Genomic DNA, 26,804 nt, shown 5'->3' with positions numbered 1-26,804 from the left:
TGAAATGCCCCAATTTACCACATGAAAAGCAGCGGCCCGCAAAGTTGCCCCATTGCAAGTGAAAATACAAAGGATGCATGCCCGAACAATTGAGGCGAAGCCACGCGGGCCTTTTCCTGGCCGTGTCCCATAGCATGCATAAACGGTTGCGGTTCATCGCCTTGAGGCTTGGGGGAACCAGCACTGTTCCCACAACTGCCATCGCATCCTTCAACATGGACCAATAGACCGCCAGACAGTTTTCCACCTCCACCCACACCGGGCATTCGCGTTGAAGCAGACGCTGGAAGTCGGCCATGGGGCGCCATGGCACAACATGGACCAAGCGGCGATCAAAGAATAACGGCAACTTGGACAGGAGCTCAGCGCGATGCGTTTCCGATTTCAGCAGGACCTCATAAAAGCCACGAGGTCCAAGGAAGATCTCCTCAACAGACTCCCCTTGCAATAGATGGTGCAACCACTGGCGAATATGCGAAATCACTGGGATCCTGCCAGTGAAGAAAAGTATAACTGCACGGTCATAGAACACCGAGAAGGATCGCAAGACTGATTTGGGGTCCACCGTGGCTTCCAGCACATCATCCGTTCCCGCAACAGAAAAAGATTCGGTATTATGCTGGACATAATCGCCGAGCAGAGTATTGGTGAAGTCCAGCAAATGCTCCCAGTCAATTTCCTGCGAATCCACAGGATCAGAGGCCACTTGCGCATAGGAGCGTTCCGGAGGACTCATTGGCTCATCAGGCGTATGCTTGGAGCGTTTGCCGGCAGGCGGCAGTTCAGAACTCGGCAGCAACTCCTCCGTGCATGGAACCATATCTTCCGGCTCCTCTGCATCAGAATCAGGGCCAAGGGCTGCCACCATCTGGTCAAGAAAATCCAAGTCCAGGCCAGCCATACTGCTGTCTTCACACGCGGTGTCAAGGGGTCAGGCACAGGCGGTGCAGCGTTGCAGGGCGCTGCAGGTACCAGTGACGGGCAGCGTTGGACCGGCGGGGCAGACGTCAGGCGTGAGGCGGGCAGACGTCAGGCATCAGATGTCAGACGTCAGGTGCAGCAGGTAGAGGCGACGGGGAGCATTCGACAGGCGTGGCGGACGTCAGCGTCTGACGAAGGCGGGCAGACACTAGGTGTGGACGAAAGCGAGCGCAGGTACAGACGACGTGGCAAGCGTGACAGGCGCAGGTACAGACGGGCGACGGCTGCTGCGACAGGCGTACGAAGGACAGGTGCAGACGGGCGCAGGGACAAACGGGCGCAGCGACGAGCGACGGGTTCAGCGGCTGACAGCTGGCGTGGGGGAAGAAGATCCATAGACGACACGATCGACGCTGCTCTTTTCCGCATCTTCAGCCATGGAAAGAGGTTGGCGACGGAGCAGGACGAGAAATGTTAGGGTTCAGAGATGGCGGACTGTCAAGACCTGCGGGGCGTCGGCCATCTCCACCCTTAACCCTCTCTCTCTCTCTCTCTCTCTCTCTCTCTCTCTCTCTCACATGCACATATACACATATATGTATGTATGACATATGTACTTGCGTGCACATGCACACATGCACACACAGATGCTAAGCAAAGACTTGTTCTCTTTCAAAACGTAAAATGAGGTCAGTTGCGAATCACTTCTACTTTAGTGGTATCCATGCATAGACAATCCTTAGAAATGATTTGCCCCAAGAAGTGAAAGCATCACCAAAAGAGGTGTGGTGAGTGACAAAGGAAAGGATGTAAAATGTCAAGGACAGAGAGTATGTCCAGCAAAGTGGTAGACGATGTCTAGGACCAAAGACAATCCAGCAAAGCTAAGGTCCAACCTTTACAGATAAATGTTACAGAAGAAAGAGAATATGCCAAAAGCTAGCTCCAACATCCACAACAATATCAATCTATGAACCCAAAAGGTCTTCTCGCACCAATCTTATTTGTGAGGCAGCTGAAACGTTTTTCTTCCTGACAATACCTATCATTGACTTGCTACCGCTCTCCTACCATCAGTTTCTTCTCTTAGTTACTTTTGTTAAGCATACAACATTTAATGTGCATAGATATGCTTGATAAGAAAGACCCACCTGGAAGGCTCATTGCAAAACTGTCTTCAAACACTAAGCTAGCTGCACTGTTTCCATCAGTTAGAAGTTCAAATAAAGCTGCACATGTTATCAAAGCTCTCAACTGATCATTCAAATCTTGAAAACGTTTTTTCCGAGCCTCCTGTAGCTGTTGTTTGAACCCATGTCGTGCTCTCAGGATTTGAGTGCGTGACACCTCTGAGCCAAGTGATGCGGCAGCATAAGGTATTCCACAACCCAAGCATGAAAGGATATGTAATACTCTCTGGTGTATTAAAGATTCTTCATTTTTTCCAGAATAGAGTGAATGGGACAATTCTGCATCTGCATAGAACAGGTACAAGTTGGGAGCATAAACCTGCAGCTCCTGCAGCATAATCCACAAGGACATTATTAAAAAAGTATAGCAATCAGAAAGGCTTATTTTGTGTGTTAACTCCACATATCAAGGGCTTCCAGCATCACCAATTAGAGGTCATTGAACTCAACACTCTTAGAAATGATATATGTGATCAAGTACAAACATATAAGGAATTTTCAAAAGCAAGCACCCTGTAAATTGATCACCATATATTAACTTAAATTATTAGCATGAACTTTGATGTTTAACACACTGTAACCAGATAATGAAAATATTCCAGTTATAATCAAAGGTCCAAGTAGAGTGAAAATGTGATGGCGGCCAATGATGCAGGCCATTGAGTATTTCCATAAAACCTCTTCACTTTTCACCAAGGAAATAAATACTCACCATTTTCAACTTTTTAAAGAAAGACTTCAAGCTTTGGTGGAATATAAGCATACGAGCATCATTTGAGTATGTAACTTAGATCTGTGCCATAGCATCAAGCATTACTTCATGTTATACCAGCATCCTCGGTCAAGACAAAAAGCAATGTGCCACAAAACAAATAAATGCACACACATGCACACATGGATGCGCATGCTCATGCTTGCACTTGACACACAAATACTCTACAACCCTGAAGCCTTGGGAGAGAGACGTAAACCCAAACACAGAACCAAGGATGTACACTATGGCTCCTGATGAACCAAAACATTGCCTTTGAACTGGCACATGAATTGCAGTAAAACCTAGCAATTATTTTGCCAAAACTCATAGGACCAGTCACACATCACTAGAATTTTTCTTCTTATTTTTGCAAGCATTCACACACACCACATCCTCAATCCCATGCTGGATCCCAGAAAGAATTATAATCTCTCAAGACAGCCTGCAATGCATGCAGATTGGCCTAGCAACTGAGTGACTGCAATGAAAGTCCTGAAAATGGCAACCAGCACATACAAATGCAAACAACCCTGTAGGACATAGGCACCCCTATTCATAGTGCCAACATGACTTAAACGAACACCCTGTGGAATGAAGCCAAGTCCTTATCACTAGGCTACCACTTTGGGGATTCTGTTATATCCTGTAGTGGTTCAAAGGGACAGAAGTAATTTTGTAGCCTAAGATGGGAAAGACAGATATGTGTAAATTGCTGTTAACAACAGCAGAAATTTGATGAGAAGCACATGAAGCACTGAAAAAGTCATGCATTGTTCAAACCAACAAATATTGTAGATGAATTAATCTCAACAATGACATAATAATGCAACATCTGAAACAAAGTTAGTAGTTGACTACACACTTAAGGACTCCGGAATTTGTCAATCATTAAAGCTTCCCATGATTTCATGTGCACAGTCCAACTACATACCTGAGGAAGGGAGTTTAATGATGTCAATGTGGTGTCAAAGACTTTCCGAGCTACTTCCATATTCCCAGCTGTGACTTCAAGATGTGCATAAGCTCCCCACAGTAGAATAGCCTGCATAAAATGACGACTAGTTTCAAAAAAAAGTCCATTGCAACCAGTTTGTCATTACATGGGCAGAGCCAAATGCAATACCTGACGGTCACTCTTCAACAGCCTCTTAGCTAACATGCGAGGTCCATGAGTGCGTGTCTTTGCACTCACATCATCAACAGTTTTGTGGCCCTCAACATTTAAAATCTTTTCTTGTAGCCAATAATTATTGGGAAAGTATGGCCAGAACATAAGCAATGCGTTAGAGAGGAATTTTGGCCTTTCATTGTTCTCATGCATCCACTCTACTCCACCTATAAGCTCACTGAAAACATTTCCCTTCAATGAAGAGCCCTCATTTTTATTTGCCTTTTCAACTTCCTCAAGCAATGATCCAAAAAGGTGTTCAAAAGATTCCACCCTTTCCTTCCACTTCAGACTGTTGGAGCAGCACCTACATGCATGCCCATTACTTCAGTTTAGTTGTCAAACAATCATGAAATCATGTGTTACATACACACGCATGCATGCACTGAGCACTCGCACCTCTTTGGCTTTTTTGTGAAACCACTACTCATTTTCTCATCAATGTTGATGCAAAATACACTCCACAGCTTCAAATGAAACACATCCATACAAGAAGCATCTATATAACCACCATAGCATTTAAAATAGCTATAGGACTGAATATAATACGCTCCAAAACAATTCCGTTGAGTCCAAATCATCAACAAAGCCTAGCACCTCACCCAAATGAAAAACTTGGGAGTATACTATTAACCATGACAAAAATCTACCAAATAATGAAAGCATTTGTCAGATCTTTGCTGGAAATTTGACATGCAATTGTTGGGAAAGCATGCACAAGGAAATCCTTTGTTAGATATGATCAATGCCCCACCCTCATTAGGTGCTACCAATGATCCATGGTGCTCAAAGTTGTAAGGCCCCCATTATGAGGAGAAGCCAAATGTGAGCCCGGACATTGGTTGAGTCCTGACTTGTATATCAGATGAGGTCTATGTGACCGGATGGCAAAAAGGTGACTGTTGTGGGTCTAATCTTTGGGTTAGACGGAGTGGTTAAGCTGGTAGCAACTCGAGGCGCATTGCATCGAGTTGCGGTGTAAGGGAGTTAAAAGGGGCCCCTATTGTGGGGTTCGAGGGCCGTGGAAGCAGCCCCTAGCTGGGGGGTCCCAGGGGGGCCAGCGGCCCCCCTGGCGGGGGTCCGGGGGCAGCGCCCCCGGCCCGATGGTAAAGGGAATATTCCCTGTAATATTCCCTGGCCGACTAGTGGAGGCTCATATGGTAGGTCGGTCAGCAGGCCGACCTAACGACCTTCGCGGGCTATAAAAGCTAAACCCCTTCGCAGCCATCTTTCACTCATCTTTCACCCAGTCAAAGTTGTTATTCCAGCTAGCCTTAAGCTCTTCACCTATTTTCTGTCTAGATCGCCATCTAAGCTTCACACAGTGGAAGCACACACGTGGACAGAGTCATCTTTGTATCAGTTGTTTGGAGTTAAAGAATTTACTAATTCTCCTCTTATCTGTTGTGTACTCTCTATCTCTTTCTCAGATTCTGTTCGCTGCGCCGTGTAATATTTTACATCCTTGTCACTAAGCAACTCCAAAGGAGATTGTTTCTATACCATATGAGCATCACAAATATTGTTTTCTGAATTTTGTTCAAATTTTATTTCCACCCTTCTAGTTGAAACATCCCCCTAGGATTCAACTTGCAAACAATAAACAACACAAAAAGCATCCACAACAACAAGCATTGAAGGAATTGACATCATCTCCCAGCTGTAGAGCCAAACGGGTTCACCTCCAAGCCTAGCAGCTAGCAACATACTAAGTCATGACCACGTCCCAAGAGTTCTAGAGTGTGAGCAGGAGTGTTCATGACTGTGACACCAAGCAAAGGCTCATCAAGATTGTTCAAAGTACTTCCATACAGTAAGCGAGGACATTGTCACGAGGACGTGAAAATTTGATGCTTTGATTGTTTAATTGACATTTGATTAAAGGATTAATCAAATGTGCAATTAAAAGATGCACATGTGAGATGCAAGCTAGTTTTTCATAGTTGAAGGCCCAAGGACCCTGTGAAAAATATGGGTGTCAAAGGCAAATGTTGTAACAAGTTACACTTGTTAGATTCTAGGTAAATTTTGGTGTTAGTTTGCCCCTAGGACCATTAATTGGCCATTAAGTGTCAGTGGTGACACTAGGGACTAGCATGTTGTTGTTGTTGACCGAATGATGGCGCCACGGTGATTTTGGGTCTCACTCGGGATGGTGTGTGTGTGTGTGTGAATTAATTTTTGGATGGGCAATGTCAATTTTCTGGGCATGGATTAAGGGCTGAATTTCACCACTGACACTTAATGGCCAATTAATGGTCCTAGGGACAAACTAACACCAAAATTCACCGAATCTAACAAGTGTAGCTTGTTACAACTTTTGCCTTTGACACCCATCTTTTTCACAGGGTCCTTGGGCCTTCAACTGTGAAAAAGTAGCTTGCACCTCACATGTGCATCTTTTAATTTCGTGCATCTTTTAATTTCACATTTGATCAATCCTTTAATCAAATGTCAATTAAACATAAGCAAAGCATCAAATTTTCACGTCCTCATGACAGACCACCCCCTTGAAATCCTTGCAATCGTCCTCGATTGCACTGTAATGTGTCAAAGCAAACAATATTGCACTGGAATTTTCACAAGGCATCATACTCAACACAACATTGGCCACTGTTGGCTAACTATCTCATATGCCCACCATTTGCTGAAAATTTCCAGCCAGTATAAACATAGCATAAAGCTCAACAATAATCCAAAACTATTGCCAAAAACTCATCGGATGCATCCCAAACTCTTGTTTCTTAACAGTGCTGACTACACAACCAAATAGGCTGAAGGAGATGAGAGAATGCTGTAGAGAGAAAAAATTCTAAGATTTGTCGCAAAGAACTAATCAAAATCAGCTGCTGCCCTGTTGTACCAGCCCCAAACGGATACACCAACAACAATAGGAGCATCAAAGATTGTGATCTTCATAAGAAAGTGCATCAGCAGCAATTGCCAACTTCCCAAGGTCAATAATATGCAATCTTCATCACCAAAATGGTCTCCAATGGCTGGGAAATGGCTCCAAAAGCTGGCAACAACAGTCCAACAGCTCCAAAATGAAAAGACAAGATTTCCCTCTCCCTTCAGCCCTATTTTTCCTTTCCCCCGTGATGAAGATCCCATAGATGTCAATGCTGCCATCTATACAAAAGTGACAAATAATCAGTAAAGTTCAATGAAATTGCAAAATTTTGCATCAAAATTTCAACATGCATGTGTTAATGTTTGCTAAAAATGCTTGAACTTTGGTGCTACTTCAGCCTGCATTCCTTTTACTGAAAATGCCACAAATTTGGGGCAGTCCAGCCTGCATTCCCTTGCTGAAAATGCCTCAAAATTTGTTGTATTTCAGCTCCCAAATTTGGGGCAATGACTGATTCAAAATGCCAAAAATTTGGGGCATTCTAGCCTGCATTCCCTTGCTGAAAATGCCCCAAAATTTGGCGCATTTTCAGCTCCCAAATTTGGGGCAATGATTGATTCAAAATGCCCCAAATTTGGGGGCTCTTTTAGATCTTGGGATAATGGATCCAATGCCACAAATTTGGGGACATTGCAACCAAATTTGAGCCCCAATCCTTGAGAAAGCACAAAATTTTGGGGCAACTGCCAACAACTGATCCAAAATGCCCCAAATTTGGGAGAGATAATGGTCCTATTCAACAAAAATCAATATTGAGTAGAGAAACACTTTGGTCGGTGCTTAATACGAGCTTCCTCACACCTGATCATGGGCAGGAGTCAGGCCAGGCACGCAAGAGAGGCAAGCGGGGGCAAGCAGGCAAGGCAAGCGGAAGAGGCGGAGTAGGCAAGAGCAGTAGGCGAGGCAGGCAGGACAGGCAGGAGTAGTAGGCGAGGCAGGTGGGAGCTGGCGGGATAGGCGAGAGCTGGCGAGAGCTGGCGGGAGCAGCAGGCGAGGCGGATGGGATACGCAGGGCAAGCGGGAGCAACAAGCGTTATAGACAGGAGAGGAGAGGCGGGAGTCATCGGGCAACGAATCGTGACCCTAAACGGGTGCCATCAAACAACTTTTTTTTTTCTAATTTCCATTGCTGGAACAGCCATTCCAAACAGGAAACGCCCCTAGAACGACCAAGGAACGGCCCGGAACAAGAGGGAAGGAGACATGGAACGGGCTGGAACGTTCCGCCAGCGTTTCCTGGGCTCCAATCTCCCAGAACGCGTTAATCCATTCCTATGTGCCAGAATGGCTGTTCCCTGTCTCTATGTAGGTTACACATTGTGACTATTGGAGTTCCCACTTACCATTTTGCTCTCTTGCTTAAACCTCCATAGCTCTTGCTTCCTCTTGCTTCTGCTTGTGCTCTCACTCTTGCTCCACCTTTCAACTAAAATCAAAGCAGACATTTCGAGGAGCTTCACCAACCTTTACTTTAGCTCAAGAAAAGAGCTTCACCTACTACAGCTTTCATGGCAGCCACTAGTTGAGGTTTGCACTACTTCTATCTCTCTTCAGGCCTTCCTAGCACTACTCAAGCTTGCTGAGGACCTTCTCAGGATTGTTTTGAGAATTGTGAATTGCTCAACATGAGAAACAACAGCTAGCAGTATCCCAACAAAACTCCATGCTGTTTGTGCCAGTTGTAACAGCACTTGTCCCTAATTGACAGCAGTCATCTAGCTCACACATACCTGATAAAGTCATTGGTCACTTATTTGGCATCCTCCTCGGCATTAAAGGCTTCCATTTGAGCATTGTTTTTGAGTGGTTGAGGTCGGTTCTTTGCTGCCACAATGAAGAGACCTGCTGTCGTACACTTTGGGACAGCATACTCTTCATCAAACATCTGTAGTCCACTAATGCTTATGCACTCATGGATTAATGTTTGGATAATGTATGGATCATTGAGGATGCTCTTTGGACTAAGTTGAGCTCATTTTGCTCAACCACTCGAAGGTTTTTTGTTGTGATAAAGTTTGGACGGCAAGCTATCAAGGCTTATATATTGAATGTCTACATGCGCATTGGGAATGCTATATGGATGCCTTGATACTTGGCATTGATTATTATGCCCAAATATGCTCATGTTGAGCTCTAACCTTTGGATTTGAGATCCGTTGGATTTATACTTACAATGGCTATTTGCTTCAATGGTTTCCTCTCTACAGGCTTGAAGACCTATTGTAGGTATATGCTCCCAAATGTATTGATTTATGTCTTTGGGCACTCGGATGTTATGAGACACATATATTGAGCTTTGCTTTGCTCTTGGACAATCCGGATTTGCTTCAATGGAAGCCCTTCATTGTCGAGTTTGGTTTATTAAAGACAGTGGAAGTTTTTCAACATCCATTGTTTTTTGCAAAGATTAATAAATGTGGGCTGATTTAGATTTGGTTTGTACAATGGTACTTCCACCTATCAAATGGGTTTTTCTATTTTGGATGCATACTTGGTTATGTACTTGAGCTTCATTATTCATATGCAATGAGTTAGTTACAAATTGATGGATCTCTTTTGCTTTTGGAGATCTCTTATGCACAGTTGGCTTACATACATGTTACTCCTTTGCTTAGGATTGCATCTATGTACTTGACATCTTTGGGTCTTTCATAGCATTTGGTACCTTGGTGATTATATGTCTTTTCTTGCATTGCTAGTTGCATTGTATATCCCAATTGCTACCTAGATATCCCTGGCAATGGGAGCTTGTATTTTAGTATTTTGCCTACAGCTATACGCTCATTTAATGCAATTTTATGGACAGCCGTGCCGAAATTCACTTTTGAGCAGTTTCTTTGAGAGTAAACACTTGTTAAAAGCACTCTAGTGCATTCATTTTGTGGAGAGCTATACATTGGATTGCATCCCACCTCTTGCATTTAGTTTTGGGGCTGATTCTAGGGCTCGGCTAGACGGCCTCCAGCTCTAATGATGATCATGTAGTGACCCGCGATCCACCTGTTGTGCAGGATTATGATGTTGGACAAAGAGGACAAGATATAAAAGTCCCCCCCAACCAAGTTTGAGACTCTACAAGAGTCTTATGTGCTCCTAATCATTATAAGCCCTCTATGCATTATGTCATGGTAATGTGTTCTAGAGAGCCCCTTACTTATGAGGAGGCTATGTGTAGAGATAATAGTCACTCTTAAGAGAGGCCCATATAATCTAAGTTTAATTCACTATATAAGAATCGTACGTGGAATTTGGTTCCATTGCCCAATGGTAAACATGCATTGCCATGCAAGTGGGTATGTAAGTTAAATAGCTTCTTTGATCACCCTAGGCCAACATACAAGGCCCGTTTGGTTACTAAGGATTTTTAATACAAAAAGGGAGCTGACTTTGATGAAGTATTCTCCCCTGTGCTCAAGATAACAACCCTTCAATTGGTTTTGGCCTTATTTGCACATATGGATCTGGAATTATACCAAATGGATATTAAGATAGCTTTCTTACATAAGGACTTGCATGAGGATATCTAGAGTCTTATGTGCTCCTAATCATTATAAGCCCTCTATGCATTATGTCATGGTGATGTTTTTTGGAGAGCCCCTTACTTATGAGGAGGCTATGAGTAGAGATAATAGTCACTCTTGAGAGAGGCCCATACAATCTAAGTTTAATTCACTATATAAAAATCGTACGTGGAATTTGGTTCCATTGCCCAATGGTAAACATACATTGCCACGCAAGTGGGTATGTAAGTTAAAGAGCTTCTTTGATCACCCTAGGCCAACATACAAGGCCCGTTTGATTACTAAGGGTTTTTAATACAAAAAGGGAGCTGACTTTGATGAAGTATTCTCCCCTGTGCTCAAGATAACAAGCCTTCGATCAGTTATGGCCTTATTTGCACATATGGATCTGGAATTATACCAAATCGATATTAAGATAGCTTTCTTACACAAGGACTTGCATAAGGATATCTATACGCAATAGCCTAAGGGCTTTGTGAAAAAGGGCAAGAAAGAGTCTTTATGAATTTAAGCAGACACCTAGAAAATGGTATCACAAGCTTGATGCCTTTATGCATTCACAGGGTTATTCCCGCAGTGAAATATATCTTTACACAAAGAAGGCCCATGATGGTAGCCTTATCATTTTGGTACTGTGTGTCAATGACATGTTGATTACTAGGAGTGCTCATGCTGACATGGATACCTTGAAGGCTCAACTCAAGAAGAGCTTTGAGATGAAGGACATAGGACATACCTCTCACATACTTGGTATATGCATTATACACAATTGCTCTAAGGGACTCCTCTACTTTTCATAAAAGGAATACATTCACAAAGTCTTAAGCAATTCCACATGTAAGGTAGTAAGCCAATTGGCACCCCTCTACCTTCCCATGTGAAGGTTAGTCAAGCCGATTGTCCCCAATCAAATTATAAGAGAGCCGAGTATTAGATAGGGTTCAGCAACACGCACGCACACACTGTGAACAAGTGAACAGCAAGAGAGAAGAGAGTGCTGGAAAGTCACATCCACGATGTGAAAATGAATGAAAGTACAATCCCTAAGGTACTAAGTACCACACCCACTAATGAGTATTCACACAGGGAAAAAACCCTTCTCCAGCTAAAAGGTAAAAAGTGCCCATGAGATAAGGGAGCGTTCACATTAGAACGTAGGAAGAACAAGATAAGTGTAACAAACGCCCCTCAAATAAATGATGTGAACGTATACAAAAAATAGCTAGATCAATCTCCAAACGGTATCAAGTCAAGAGCCTTGCAAAAGGCTTCAAACTTCTCTCCAGAGAGAGCTTTTGTGAACACATCTACCAAGTTGTCCTATGTAGGGACATAAACCAAGTCAATCGCCCCTGCATGGAGCCTCTCTCCAACATAATGGTAGTGTGTCTCAATGTTATTACTGCGAGCATGAAAAATTGAATTCCTCGCAATTGCCATGGCACTCTGACTATCAATGTAGATAGGAGTGGGTGACTGCTATCCCACACTAAGATCGACCAAAAGGTGCCTGAGCCATAGACATTCCAATGTAGCTATAAATGTTGCCCACTATTCAACATCACAGCTAGATGTGACCACTATAGACTGCTTCTTGCTCATCCAAGAAATGCATGATTCACCAAGCACGAAACAATTGCCACCCAATCACTGTCTGTAAATGCATGCAAGCAAACAGTAGTGCCTGTAGAATAGAAAAGACCCAATGTTTGAGTGTCTTTGAGGCAACGAAAGACACGTTTAATTGCTTGCCAATGTGTAGTACCAAGGCTGTACATAAAGCATGCCAACTGAGAGACCCCAAATTGAATAGCCGAGCATGTATTACATTAATACAGCAAACAACTAACAGCCAATTAATAAAGAGAGGCATCAAAAGGTTCTCTTGCATCCTCAACTATATACCTGTGGCATGTCTCAATGGGAGTAGAGGTAGGCTTGCAGTCTTGCATCTGAACATGCTCTAGAAGCTACCCAATGACTATTGCAAAATAATGCCCCCATCAACTACAATAAACTGTATGCCAAGTTAGTAGTACAAGTGGCCAAGATCTATCACATCAAAACCGTCCTGCAATTAATCTTTTAAAGCTAAAATATGTGTCTTGTGAGGCCCAGTCAACAGCATATCATCCACATGAAGAATGAGAATCAAGAGGCTATCCCCATCTTAGTGGACATAGAGTGTGCTCTCAGTCTGTGAATTACTAAAGCCAAGAGTAATTGAATATGCATGTATCTTCTCATACCATGCCCTAGATGCCTGCATTAAACCATAAAGGGCCTTATGCAAACAGCACACTTTGCTTTCTGATCCTTTCTAAACAAAACCAAGAAGCTGAGTAACATAAATCTCCTCATGAAGATCACCATTCAATAGTATATTCAAAACAAAACCAAGAAGTTGGGTGTGTTTGCTACATGAGCATTATATATTCAATAGTCATATCATTTCATTCATTCTCTGTGTTCGTTGTCTCCGAGTTACCCTAACCCTAACTGTGTTCTTCTATCAGTCCGTGCTTCATACAGTGTTATTTGTGTTTCTATGTTAGGTATTTTCTTCACATTGTATCAGAGCCGAGTTCTCTGAGAGAAGCCTAGACCTTGATCTGAAAGCTCCACACAAGAAGCAAGAACAACAAAAGAGCAAATTACTTGGAACACTACTTCTGCACCACTTCCCACATCCGAGCTAAATCCATCAAGGAGCGAATCGGAGTGGGCCTCATAGCTCACTTCACAAGCTCCTGACATGGCCGGACAGACATTGGACTACAATGGAGTTCCACAACCTTACGAGATCATTACAACTGAGTACGATCTCACTTTGATGCATAAAGCCCAACAGCTAGAAGGTAAGTCTAAATTTCACCCTTTAGATTCGGTGCACCGATCTACTAACCATGCAAGAAGGGTGCAATCTCCACCTAGGATTGGCCATCCGCACGTGGAAATGGCATAGAGTACACTCCATTGCCTTCACACTTATTCTCTCTGGTGCAGGTATGTCTACCATTTCAAATTCTATTAATAATGATTTCCCTTCTCCTATTGGTATGGATGATTTTCATAATGGACATATGCAAAATAATTTATCGTTTATTAGTAATGAGGAAGATAGATATTTCTTTATAAACTCAAGACTAGGTAAGCTATTGAAACAAGAAACAGTGAGCACTCCTTCCCCTTCTTTTTCTTCAAACAATCTTGTTTTCAAAGGTCAAAATGAAGTAGATGCATCTTCATCATCATCATTTCAATTTAATGCATTTAATGGACAAAAGGAACCCATACTATTTTCCACATCTACACCTATCACAAATCCATTTAATCTCGCTCCCACCCTACCCTCTTATTCCACTACCACATCCTTTCAGCCTCCATTAAGTGCACTGTATATTGCATCTCATGTAAGATGATATGTATTCTCATTCACCACACCAAGGGGTTCTTCAAACTTAGGCACAACCATTAGGAGCTCATCTCTTCCTCAGTCGGATGGTGTTCCACCTTTTCCTCACACACTTTTGGAATCATTGCAGCCTAGGTATTCCCCCCAGTCTCTCCAGAGTGTGGATCAATTGGTGCCACAATTTGCCTCCATGGCATTACCTAATGGACCCTCTAGTAATTATGTTGTCTCCCAACTGACATTTGGACAAGGCTTACGTGTCCCAGTGCCTCCATCTCCATCGGCACCTTATGGAAGCATTCATGTTCCAATGCCTCCACATCAATCGGCACTCATTGGTACAACCCGTTTCTACCTACCCACTTCTCTCCCCTCCTCCTCCTTATCAAATACCTCCACCACCACCATCATCTTATTCTCCACGTCCATCTTACCCCACATTCCCGACACCTCGTGATTCTATCTCATCTTCCGCCAACCATGCATTCAATGACAAGACTTATTTTAACACGTCAAACTTTATAACTTCGTCAAACTTGATGAGACATTTCCTTGACTCACAGAACCTACGGGATCTTGTGCACAGGTTCAAACCCCAACCCAATCCCACACTTATTTTGTACGAGGTCGTCCGCTCATGGAAGGCTAGGAATGCCTCCGCTACTGTCGAGCTGGTGCAGGGCTTATTGCCTGAGTTTCATTCTCAACTACAACATTTTGACTTAGTGTCAATGTGATGGATACTCTTGATTGACCACTATGCAGCTCGAGATAGGACCCATCGAATAAATCTTAACCATGAGCTTCAAAACTTCAAAATCTCTCACTTGGATGACTTGAAAGTCAAGTTGATTGAATATCGGTGTCTCCTTGCCAAATTCTCCATTACAAGAACTCCTAAGTCCTCTGACGATCACGTCACATTGTTTCTTGACAAGCTGCTGCGTAAATACCTCAATTTTGTGCAACAAGTGATTTCTCTGCTCAATTTTTCCACATTCTATGAATTTGATTGTCAACTATTGCGTTATACACAGTTGTTCGATAAAAATTTCATATGAATAATCTCTCAAAGGGGGCTCTTATTGCTCATTCTCAGAAGGAGCAGCAAGGGAAGGGTAAACAAAATCAAACTTCAAATCAAAATCAAAATCAAGCAGGAGAATTGCAAGGAAACTCCGAGTCTCAACTCAACCCCAGGTGGCAAAATGTACCTAAGAAGAATAGGTATTGTCAACATTGTCAAAAGGCTGGCCATTTTGATGACAAGTGTCAATCAAAGGCAAGAGGCACATCACCAAAACCTAAGTCACAGACCCTCACCCCACTCCGGCGACCCCCATTAGGGGAGGCAAGGTGATAGCAAGGGACAGGGGAAAGGTCAAACCCACACTACCACACACCGGTCACCCATCTTAGTCGACAATGTTCTAACTCCAGAAGGCTTATCTGACTTGTTTGTAGAGGCCCACATCATCTCCGTGAAGACATTCGATGCAAGTCTCATCTACATCTGTGAGTTCCCTCCCGACGAGGTTACCGCAAAGGCCCACTCATCACAATTGAGCATATCAACACCTTTTTGGATTGTGGATAGTGGAGCTACACATCACATGACTCCTATAGAGATCATCTTCCATACCCAAGCCCCTGCAGCCGGGCAGGTCCACGTAGGAAACAATTCCTCCCTCAAGATCCAAGCTCAAGGTTGCGTCAATTTTGCCATTGACAAGGGTCCGGATTTGGTTTCATTGGACAATGTATACTATGTCCCTCAACTTGGGGTGAGCTTGTATCCTATTCAGCAGCTTTGCCAGTTGGAACAAGTAGTTTTCTTTACAACAACCAAAGTCGAGGTCCTTGACCCTCAAATTGATTTAGTGATTACTCGCCGTGAGGCACAGCCTAATGGCCTATACCACATGACTCATTTTCTTACCGAGCCAACAGCCGAGGGCTCCATGTTCCATAGCTTCCAGGCATTAGCCATATCTTGAGAGCCTACGAATAATGAGTGTCTTTGGCATTTCTGCCAAGGACATCTTGGCTATGACTCTTTATGAGTTTTCTCACCATGAGATGGTTGAGGGCCTTCCTCGCCTAAAGTTAGCTCGAGATATCTATAAAGCATGTTAGCTCGGAAAGCAGTATCTTATCTCATTTCCTCAGCAGTCTACACATATAGCCAAGGCATCTCTTAGATTGATTCACGTTGATCTTGTTAGAGATCATAGCCTGCACAGTCGGACCAGCAGGGCAGCTGCACAGTCGGACTATGCAGTCGGACTGCCACGTGGCAGTCCGACTGTCTGCAGCCCAGTCGGCTGCATTTAATGCAGCCGACTTACTTCCAGGCTGCGCCCTATTTCTGGCACCCCAGTTCATGGCAGTTTTCGACTATTTATAGTCGACACTTTCAGCAGTCTGTACACACTTCTCTAACGCAGATTACAGACCGGTGACGCGCAGTCTCTGTCTCTATTCACAGATTTCAGACAGCAGACAGTGCAGACTGCAGCAGACTTCGAGGTGGACAGCAGGTTGCATCGTCGAGGTGGAGACACGCAGTCCAACGCACTGCGCCATTGTATATCTTTGTATTCAGCATTCTTTATACAGCAGATCTTTATCGTCCACTGTCTCTCCCTCTCTCCCTTCTCTCTCTGCGTTCTCTCTCTCTCAATCCTACGCTTCCGCACCGCTGCACTCTGACATGGTATCAGAGCAGTGTTTGAGGGCTGATTGAGCGCAGAATCAACCTGAAGAGGAGTTTCCATCGCGACACAAATTTGCGTTTTTTGCGTTTAAGGGCAGACAGGAGGGCTGCGCCTTGGAACAAGGCTGAAACGAGTGTGGGCGCACAGGAAAGGAGTACAGGTGGTGGATTTGCTGCTGTTTACTGCTGTTTGACACAGAGGAAGTTTGAGTTTTCAGCCCACAAGTGCAGGTTTTGCTTTTTCATCGCCTCCAGCGGGTGAAGAAGCTCCAGGACGCGGAAGAGCCTTAGCAGGCTGAGTTTTCCCAGTCAGAGGGGGCTGCTTTTGCGTTTCAGAAGGCATTGCAGGTGAAGATGTCTACAGAGATGGACTTGGAGTTCCAGGCAATTATGGACCGGAAGGTGCCTATCTTACCGGCTCTTCCTACAGATCAGAAGCTCGACGGCGACAACTACTGCATTTGGCGCGTCATGATATTGGCCATCCTTGAGTCCTATGATTTGACGGAGTTGGTACAGGAGGAGATTGACCGGCCCTCGGTAAGAGATGAGTCCAAACTCTCTTCCGATGCTCGTGCGGAGTTGGCTAGGGCCCAGTCTCATTGGGACAAACTGAATGCCAGGATTCGATCCTTTCTCTTCCTATCATGCACTACAGCCGTGATTGACGGTGGCTCGTGAGATATGGCTGGAGCTTGATCAAATGTACAATCGGATGACCCTGATGAAGAGGGTTTCTTTGGAGGTTCAGATGCGGACCTTGTCCGTAAATAAGTCTTCTTCGCTACGGGAGCACATTAACAAGCTAAGGCAGCTACAGATGCAGGTTCAAAATGCGGGGAAGCCGATTTCCTCCGAAGACATGGCAATCACACTATTGTCCCAGTTGCCGCCACGATTCGGTACATTTTACTCTGCCCTTATTGCTTCGGGGCGAGAGTCTACTCTTCGGTGGGAAGAGTTGGTTCCTATGGTCTTGGACCAAGAGGAACAGTTGAAGGGACAGAATGCTTCCAAGTCGGAGGCGCTGACAGGTCAAGCCTCTCAGAAGAAGGGGAAGGACCAAAAGAAGAAGAAGGGGGATAACAAGTCTAAGAAGGACAAGGAGAAGGACAAGGACAAAGACTCCACATGTCATATTTGTGGAAAGACTGGCCATTGGAAGAAGGATTGCCCTGACAAAGACACAAAGGACACCAAGAAGAAGGATACCAAGGATTCTGGAGCGGTGGCTGCACCCTCATCAGCTGCATTTCTTCATCTAGCTGTCATTGAGGACGCTTCACCGAATGCTCCTGATGCTGCGATGACGGCTCCCCAGGCTCGAGAGTGGATTGTTGATAGTGGTGCCTTACGGCACATGACTCCTTCCTCAGATGGTGATGCCCAGCTACGACCCTCGCGTGGGCAGATTCTCATTGGAGACAGCTCTTCAGTTTCTGTTGCAGGTCGGGGTAAGATGCAGCTTATTCCGGATGGACGAGGTGGTACCCATACCTCAGAGGTTTTGCATGTACCAGGATTAGGGTACCATCTCCTTTCAGTTCATAAGATTTGCTCCCTTGGTCTTTTGGTGGAGTTTGACAGTTCTACTGTGCGAGTCCTTGATCGTGGATCGAGAAAAGTTCTCTCATCCGGATATGAGGAGAACGGCATTTACAAACTGAAGTCTTCCACTGCCCTCTCTACTCTTCTTCTTACCTCACAGTCACAGTCTGAGTTATGGCATGCTCGGTTTGGTCACCTGAACTATGACTATCTTCGGAGGGCGTCACGTGGACAGCTTGTTCGAGGGTTGCCGGATATAGTGGTGAGCCAGCAGCCATGTGTCTCCAGCATTCGGGGGAAGCAGCATAGAGATGCCATTCCCCACACAGCTTCGCGGCGGTCTACTTCACCGATGGAGCTAGTATCTACGGATCTTTGTGGCCCTATGAGGAATGAGTCCCTGTGTAGGAGCTCGTACTTCATGCTGATCATGGATGACTATAGCAGGATGACTTGGGCCTATTTTTTGGCACTAAAGTCAGAAGCTTTCTCGCACTTCAAGGATTGGCTTCTCTTTGAGGAGAACCGATCAGGCCGGAAGTTGAAGACCTTGTGATCCGACAAGGGAGGTGAATTTGTGTCTAATGAGTTTGCTCGGTTTTGTGCAGATAGAGGAATTCACCAAGAGTTTGCCAATACCAATACTCCTCAAGAAAATGGTATTCTTAAACGGAAGAACCGCAGTGTGATCGAGATGGCACGCACCATGATGGAGCACCGACAGACCCCTCAGGTTCTGTGGGCCGAGGCTGTGGCTACTGCAGTCCACATCCTCAATCGATCCCCTACTTCGGCCGTGGAAGGGATGACTCCATTTGAGGCTTATTTTGGGATGAAGCCAGATGTTTCTTACTTTCGGGTCTTTGGGTGTGATGCCTATGTTCACATTCCCAAGGCTCACCGTGATAAATTTGAAGCAGCTTCCCGAAAACAGGTATTTGTTGGCTACAGCTCCCAGTCCCAAGGCTACCGATTGTATGATCCCGTCAAGCGGGATGTGTACACTAGCCGTGATGTGCCGTTTGTGGAGGTTCCGGTTACTTCAACGGGTGAGGAGCATCCCGTTCTTGGAGATCCAGGGGAGAGCTGGGCTCCTTCTACAGTTCCACTGGAGCCCGTGCCTTTTGATTATGATTCTGTTTCTGACACAGAGTCTACTGTTCCACCGGACCCCTCTGAGAAGTTACCACCGGTGGATATTCCAGAGTCTTCTGCTGATGGAGAACGACAAGGGGAGGTTCGGCCTCCTCCTCGCTGGGCCCGTGACACACTCCGTGATTCAAGGATCGAGGGGGTTCCTGAGGAGTGGGGACCGCAGGATGGTCCGCGGCGGTCACGGAGGCACCAGGCACATTCTTCGGAGCTTGTTTGCTCCAACTATTGTTTGATGACCCGTGTTATGCAGGATCGAGAGCCCACCTCCGTGAAGGAGGCTTTACAGTCCGCCCCATGGAAGAAAGCTATGGAAGCCGAGTTGGAGGCTATTGAGAGGAATGACACTTGGTCACTCGTGCTACGCCCCCCGAAGAAGAAGGTGATTGGAGTCAAGTGGATCTTCAAGACCAAATATCTCAGTGATGGTACTTTGGATAAGCACAAGGCTCGCCTTGTTGCTAAAGGTTTTGCACAACGCCCAGGGATTGACTGTCATGACACCTTTGCCCCCACAGCTCGTATGGCAACCATTAGAGCTGTTCTTGCTTTGGCTGGCCATAGGAGATGGCCTGTTTATCAGTTGGATGTGAAGTTGGCCTTCCTGAATGGTGATTTGAAGGAGGACATCTACGTTCAGCAGCCTCCTGGCTTTGGTTCTTCAGATGGAAAAGTCTACAGGTTGAAGAAGGCCTTGTATGGCCTCAAGCAGGCCCCGCGAGCTTGGAACGAGAAGATTGATTCGTTCCTCCAGTCTCAGTTGGGATATCGGTGGTCCAAGGCCGATCCGCAGCTGTATGTTCACACTTCTGAGGATGGTTGTGTGCTGTTTGTCTTATATGTTGATGATTTGATTGTCACAGGTGATGCTGCACAGCAGATCCAGGAGACAAAGTCAGCTTTACATCGGACGTTTGAGATGACAGATCTGGGTCTACTCCATTTCTTTTTGGGCCATGAGATTTATCAGTCTCAGAGGGGGATCTTTATCTCTCAACAGAGATATGTACAGGAGCTCTTGGTGTCTTTTGAGATGGAAGATTGTCGGGCCCTCTCTACTCCTATGGATCCGAACTAGAAGGCCACTTCCCATTCAGCTTCTCCTTTGGCGGATGCGTCCCGCTATCGACAGTTGATTGGGTCCTTGATTTGGCTTCTCAACACCAGGGTTGATCTATGTTTTGCTGTTGGGCTCTTGGCAGGGTTCATGAGTGAACCTAAGACGGTGCATTGGCAGGCTGCTCAGAGGATACTTCGGTATCTAAGGGGGACGTCTGATTTGGGGATTCATTACCCCGCAGGGACAGATGGGTCAGATCTTGTACTTGCAGGTTGGAGCGACTCGGATTGGGCCGGTGACGTGGACCACAGGCGGTCTACTACAGGTTACTGCTTTACTTTGGGTGCAGGTGTTATTTCATGGAGTAGCAAGAAGCAGCCCACAGTAGCCCTTTCGTCTACTGAGGCGGAGTATCGGGCCGCGTCTTCCACCACATGCGAGGTTGTGTGGCTTCGAAGATTGTTGGAGGAGCTTGGGTGCCCCCAGACTCGTCCTACATTACTGCGATGTGACAATGAAAGTTGCATTGCCTTGGCAAGGAACCCTGTTTTTCATGCCCGGACGAAGCACATTGAGATTCAGTACCACTTCATCCGAGAAAAGCTTCTGGATGAGACCATCACTGTGGAGTATTGCAAGACGGAGGACAATCTTGCGGATTTGTTTACGAAGGCGCTTCCTCAGGCTCTACTTCGACAACATTCCAGATCCCTCAGGCTTCTGCCCTGTCCAGGCTCTGAGAGGGGGTGTTAGAGATCATAGCCTGCACAGTCGGACCAGCAGGGCAGCTGCACAATCGGACTGTGCAGTCGGACTGCCACGTGGCAGTCCGACTGTCTGCAGCCCAATCGGCTGCATTTAATGCAGCCGACTTACTTCCAGGCTGCGCCCTATTTCTGGCGCCCCAGTTCGTGGCAGTTTTCGACTATTTATAGTCGACACTTTCAGCAGTCTGTACACACTTCTCTGACGCAGATTACAGACCGGTGACGCGCAGTCTCTGTCTCTGTTCACAAATTTCAGACAGCAGACAGTGCAGACTGCAGCAGACTTCGAGGTGGACAGCAGGTTGCATCGTCGAGGTGGAGACACGCAGTCCAGCGCACTGCGCCATTGTATATCTTTGTATTCAGCATTCTTTATACAGCAGATCTTCATCGTCCACTGTCTCTTTCTCTCCCTTCTCTCTCTGCATTCTCTCTCTCTCAGTCCTACGCTTCCGCACCGCTGCACTTTGACAGATCTTTGTGGGTCAACATCCACTGTCGCCTTAAACGGCGCACTATACTTTTTTATAGTGGCTAATCATTCAAGATACATTTGGATGTACTTCAAGCATAAATCTGATACTTTCATATATTTCTCTGCTTGGGTGCTGCTAGTTCATAATCAAACGGGTCATCATATTAGTTGCATGAGGAGTGATAGCAGTGGTGAGTTCATCTCCCACAAATTTTCCGAGTTTCTACAGCAACTTGGCATCTCTCACCAGCTCACCTCTACCAACTCTCCCTCTCAAAATGGAGTCGTAGAGCGTAGAAACCGGACAGCCATGGAAATGGCACACTATGCTGTTCGCAGCACTCCTTGAGCGCCTTTGGGTTGAGGGTGCTAACACTGTAGTGTACATCCTCAACCAATACCTGACTACAGCTCTTTCTCAAAAGACCCCGTATGAGGCATTATTTGGCTCTCGGCTTGTCATATCTCACTTCAGAGTCTTCGGAAGTCGTGTATACATATGTCCCTGATAATAAAATAGAAAAGCTCACTCCTTGAGCTAATCTCCTTATCTTTGTCGGATATTCCTCCAAAGTGAAAGCATACCATTTGTTCGATCCTTGAAAGAACAAGGTGATCATTAGGAAGAACGTAATCTTTAACAAGAGGGATATCGTGATGTCCCGTGTACCAAATTCTGATCCGATTCCTCTTTCCACGTCATTGAAGATTGTGCCTATTGAGCGTGGTCTACTGTCTGCTCCTAACCTACCTGTGGATTCTTCAGCTCCCGTGCCTCCTCGGCAAGACCCGTTACCCCGCTTGTACCAGCAAACCATATGGGATTCGGGGATCTTACTACCATATTCCACTCCAAAGGGACCTAGAAGATCTGCCCGGCTTGCACCTCAGGTATCATTTGCGTTGTCGTGTACAGCTGATTATATAGCACATTCTGAGTTGGATACATGGCAGGAGCCTCTTCAACATCCTCAATTGCAAGAGGCCAAGGAGAAGGAGCTAGAAAGTATTGACCGAAATGAGACTTGGACATTGGTGGATCATCCAAGCCACAAGAAAGTCATCGGAATGAAATGGATTTTTAGAACCAAGCTAAAGACTGATGGAACTTTAGACAAGTACAAAGATCACCTTGTCGTACAAGGGTTTTGACAGAAGCATGGTATTGATTATGAAGAGATCTTTGCATCTACTGCGGGGTTGACATCTTTTCGGTTATAACTCGCACTAGCTGCTCACCACAATTGGCCAATATATCAGACAGATGTCAAGATTACCTTCCTGAATGGTTATCTGGAGAAGGAAGTCTACGTGGAGCAGCCACCAGGATTTCCTTCTATGAACCCAGAAGATAAGATATTCCGCTTGCACAAAACTCTTTACGGGCTGAAGTAAGCATCACGATCTTGGTTCCATAGGGTGGACGTGTTCTTACAAACTCATGGATACCATTCTACCCCTTATGACCCAAACTTATATGTTCAATCTACTGCAGAGGGGATCAACTACACCTTGTTGTACATTGATGACTCACTCATCACAAGCTCACTTTCTGCTGCCACAGCAGAAATCAAGGTAAAGCTTAGTGCTACATTTGAGATGACAAACCTCGGTTTGTTATCTTACTTCTTGGGAGATAGAGGTAGTTCAATTTGGGGGTTGTATTTTTATGTCACGGCAGAAGTACACACTTCAGCTTGTGAAATAGTTCACTACAGATCAAACACGGTGAGTGGACATGCCACTCGATCCTACTGTCCACTTATCGAATGACACCCTAGATCAACCCTTCGATGCGCATACCTATAGGTCTATTGTAGGGAAACTTCTTTGATTAATTCATATTAGGCCAGACTTAGCTTACTCAGTCAGCATTCTTAGTCACTATTTCACAGTACCTAGGATGTCACATTGGATTGCATATCTTCGTGTGTTGCGTTAATTACGGTGGTGTACTTATTCTTATGGCCTTACTTATGGTTTTGGTTTATGTTTGCAGAGGTATACTAATTCTGATTGGGCAAGATATCCTGATACCCAACATTCCCATAGCGGCTACCTCTTCACCTTGGGCATGGCTCCCATTTCTGGGTCCAACCGTAGCAAGAGAAGATGGCCGCCTCCACGGCCAAGGCTAAGTATAGGGTTCTCTTCGATAGTACCACTAAGGCCATCTACCTAAGAAGCTTACTAAAAGAGCTTCACTTTCCTTGTGACTCTCCCACCGTTGTCTACTGCAACAACCAAAGTGCCATTGCCCTTGCGAGTAATCCGATCATTACACCACGAACGCGGCATGTGGGAGTGCACTTCCACTTTTTTAAAGAGTAAGTTGAGCTAGGTACTATCTGCCTAGAGTTTGTGCCTTCATCAGACAATTTTGCAAATATTTTAACCAAAGCGGTCAACCGGCCGGTTATTCACTACCTTCTACCCAAGATCAGCTTGGGTACACCCTCCGCTACTTCTTCAAATTGATAGGAAGAGGGTGCTTCCCTCTAGCTTTCCCTTCTAATTTCAGAAGGAGCGGCTACGTCTCTTCATAGTGACAGTAATGATGCTTATAATTTTTTCATTCATTTATTCTTTTATATTGTACTTATGGACATTTATAACGTCATCCGCGCTATGAGGATAACATGATTGTAAAAGAGCACTTGGACAAGTGAACAATTCCCTTGCGAGGACATTATCTAAGTGGCACCATTGCATTGCATTTTGCATTAGCATGACATCCTGTATCTCCCTTTGCATTACCCCATGCATTGGCATTCTGTTAATATAAACATACATCTGTGCACATGTATCCCTTATCAGTCCTTTAGAACAATCGACTCTGCATCCACCATATTCATGGCATTGCACATGGTAGTCTCCAAGGCAATTCTCCCTAGCTTGCTTGGTTGCTTTGCTTGTCTTGCTTTCTTCACATCTATCATGAGGACATGTATTTTTAAAACCTCACTTAACATGTGGATTAATTTTTAATCACATGGTAAGTAAATGTTGCACATGTGAGGTGTAACTAGAATTAGAGTAAATTTACGAGTCTGAGACCTGAGGAAATCACGAGATGTCAAAGGCAAAAGTTGCTATAAGTTATGCCGCACAGATACTTGGCGGTATCTGATGCCAATTGTTGACCTAGGTCATTCATTTGGCCATAAGTGTCAATTGGTGACACTAGAGAAGTGGTGTTTAATGGTACCTAATGTCAATCTAATAGTCAAAGATGGCACAAAGATACTCGAGAATGAAAGTTACATAGCCAATTTAATTATTAACTATCCAGATTATTTTTTAGAGCACTGAAATAATTATCAAATTAATTTTTAATTATTTAAAGACTAAAAATTAATATTTAATTATGGATAATACTGAAAAAACCATTTGGAAAGGCTGCCACTTGACAAAAATGTCCATGCAAGTCTAAAAAACGTCTTTAGAGGTTGGAGAGAAGCATTTTAGTGTATTCAACTTGCAAGAGAGAGGAAGGAGATGCTGCTAGTTTGATTTGCAGCCATTGGAGCACCTTCTAAGGCAGCCAAGGGACAGAAGAAGACTAACCAATAGCAGGTGATAGCATCTACACACTATTGAGACAGGGCAACAGCAATAAATGACTGGTTTTCTTCAGTTCTTTCCATCTACAAGCTATTGAGATAGAGCAACAATTGTAAATGACAGATTTTCTTCAATTCTTTGCAAAGAAAGTCTAACTTTTCTCTCTCCTCAGCATTCTATCTTATCTCCTAACCTTTCTATAGCCATGCTCTGAAAAACAGCATAGAGGCTGAGAAATTTTAGGTATCTCTACTGTAAATCCTAATCTACAACAAAAATTAGGGTTTAGTAGCAACCTCGGGAAGCATGCCAGAAATTGGAAGCTCCAAGTCTTGGATTCAACAGGGCTAAAGCTGTTTTCAATCAAATTCAAGTGGAGGAACCAATAAATCAATGAATTTGGGGCATTTTTCATCTCCATCAAAGCACGTGAAGGTCAATTGATTACCTAAATCAAGGGGCAAATCAAATTGAAGACTTACTCGTCATTTTGGACAGCAAGGGGAGTTGGAATACTAAAAGGGATTAGGAGAATCCCATTGTCCATCAACTTCTTCTTCAATTAAGTTAAATAAATACTCATAGGGACGCTGGTTTTGGGGCCAATAAGGTGTCCATGGTCCAAGATTGTAAGTTAATTTGCATTTCTCAGTTTTGTAATAAATGTTACTACTGTAACTAAGTTGTAATTAGGGAATTACCACCCGTCCACCGAAGAAAGGCTAGTTCGCTAAGATTACCACTCAATCCCTTGATTTGGTGGGCCCAAGATACCTAGCTGCAAGCCAAAGCTTTGTGCTAGTGCTGATTTTTACTCTCAGCTGAGAAATTACAACAATATGTCTTCATACAATCAGATGGACTCAAGCAGTGATGATGTCTCTCAATATGAACATTCATATGGGAATGAAGGATATGCAATGTCTGACCTTGGACAAGGCTTATACCATGGACAGCAAGCTGAAATGTTGTTGTTGGGCAAGATGCATGGCCTTCAGGGCATAAGGAGACTGATGACCAACAAAGTGAAGAGGAATTTGATTACCAGTTCAAAAATCAGACGAGGACAGCAACAAATCTCTTTGTTGAATTGACAAAGGATCCTCAATTTTCCCGATTTTTGAATGCTCCAAAGATGGACAACAAAGGCAAGAAAAAGAAATACGTCTTTTACACCTTCGGGACATCAAGATGCACCTAAAGATAATGCCAAACCCTTCATTTGAAGCTCCCAAACATGGTAATGAAATAAAGCAATTGGTACATACAAGGCAAGAAATGCAAATGCAAGGCCATCACAGAAGTGCCAATCTAATGGATTTTGGACAACCGGATATGCATGCTATAATGAGGCATCCAAGATATTTTGGTGGAAGCACGATTTTTCATACTATGGTTGGACAAGAACTCCATACGGAAATGTATGGCACAAATCCCTATGGTATGTAGCAACCAATGCATGGTGTGCAAGGCCCAATGTATTTGGGTATGGCTGGAAATATGCAAAACCCTATGTATGGCAGCATTGGCTTGATGCCTGGGGCACAAAGTAGTATGTCTGGTACTGCATCTACACCCCCGAATACTTATAGGGCTCAAGGAATGAATGTTGGTCATATAAATGCTCCATCTGGCGTTG

General features: G+C 44.6%; 1 protein-coding gene across 2 annotated transcripts in view; it reads right to left on the bottom strand.

Annotated features, from left to right (window-relative positions):
* Positions 1-26,804, bottom strand: part of LOC148031043 (uncharacterized) — a 73,622-nt gene that overhangs the window by 6,948 nt on the left and 39,870 nt on the right. For both annotated transcript variants that reach the window (XM_087684563.1, XM_087684562.1), the window contains exons 7-9: positions 3,989-4,340; positions 3,797-3,907; positions 2,073-2,439 (exon numbers count right to left, since the gene is read on the bottom strand). In XM_087684563.1, coding sequence (XP_087540689.1) covers positions 2,073-2,439; positions 3,797-3,907; positions 3,989-4,340 — 830 coding nt within the window. The remainder of the gene's footprint in view (positions 1-2,072; positions 2,440-3,796; positions 3,908-3,988; positions 4,341-26,804) is intronic.

The sequence above is a fragment of the Lygodium microphyllum genome, chromosome 9 (assembly GCF_053477565.2).
Source record: "Lygodium microphyllum isolate KBCC chromosome 9, Lygodium_microphyllum_v1.1.10, whole genome shotgun sequence".
NCBI classification, from domain to species: Eukaryota; Viridiplantae; Streptophyta; class Polypodiopsida; order Schizaeales; family Lygodiaceae; genus Lygodium; species Lygodium microphyllum.
Note: the sequence above shows the minus strand (reverse complement) of the source record. Positions and strands in the feature narration are given on the sequence as shown.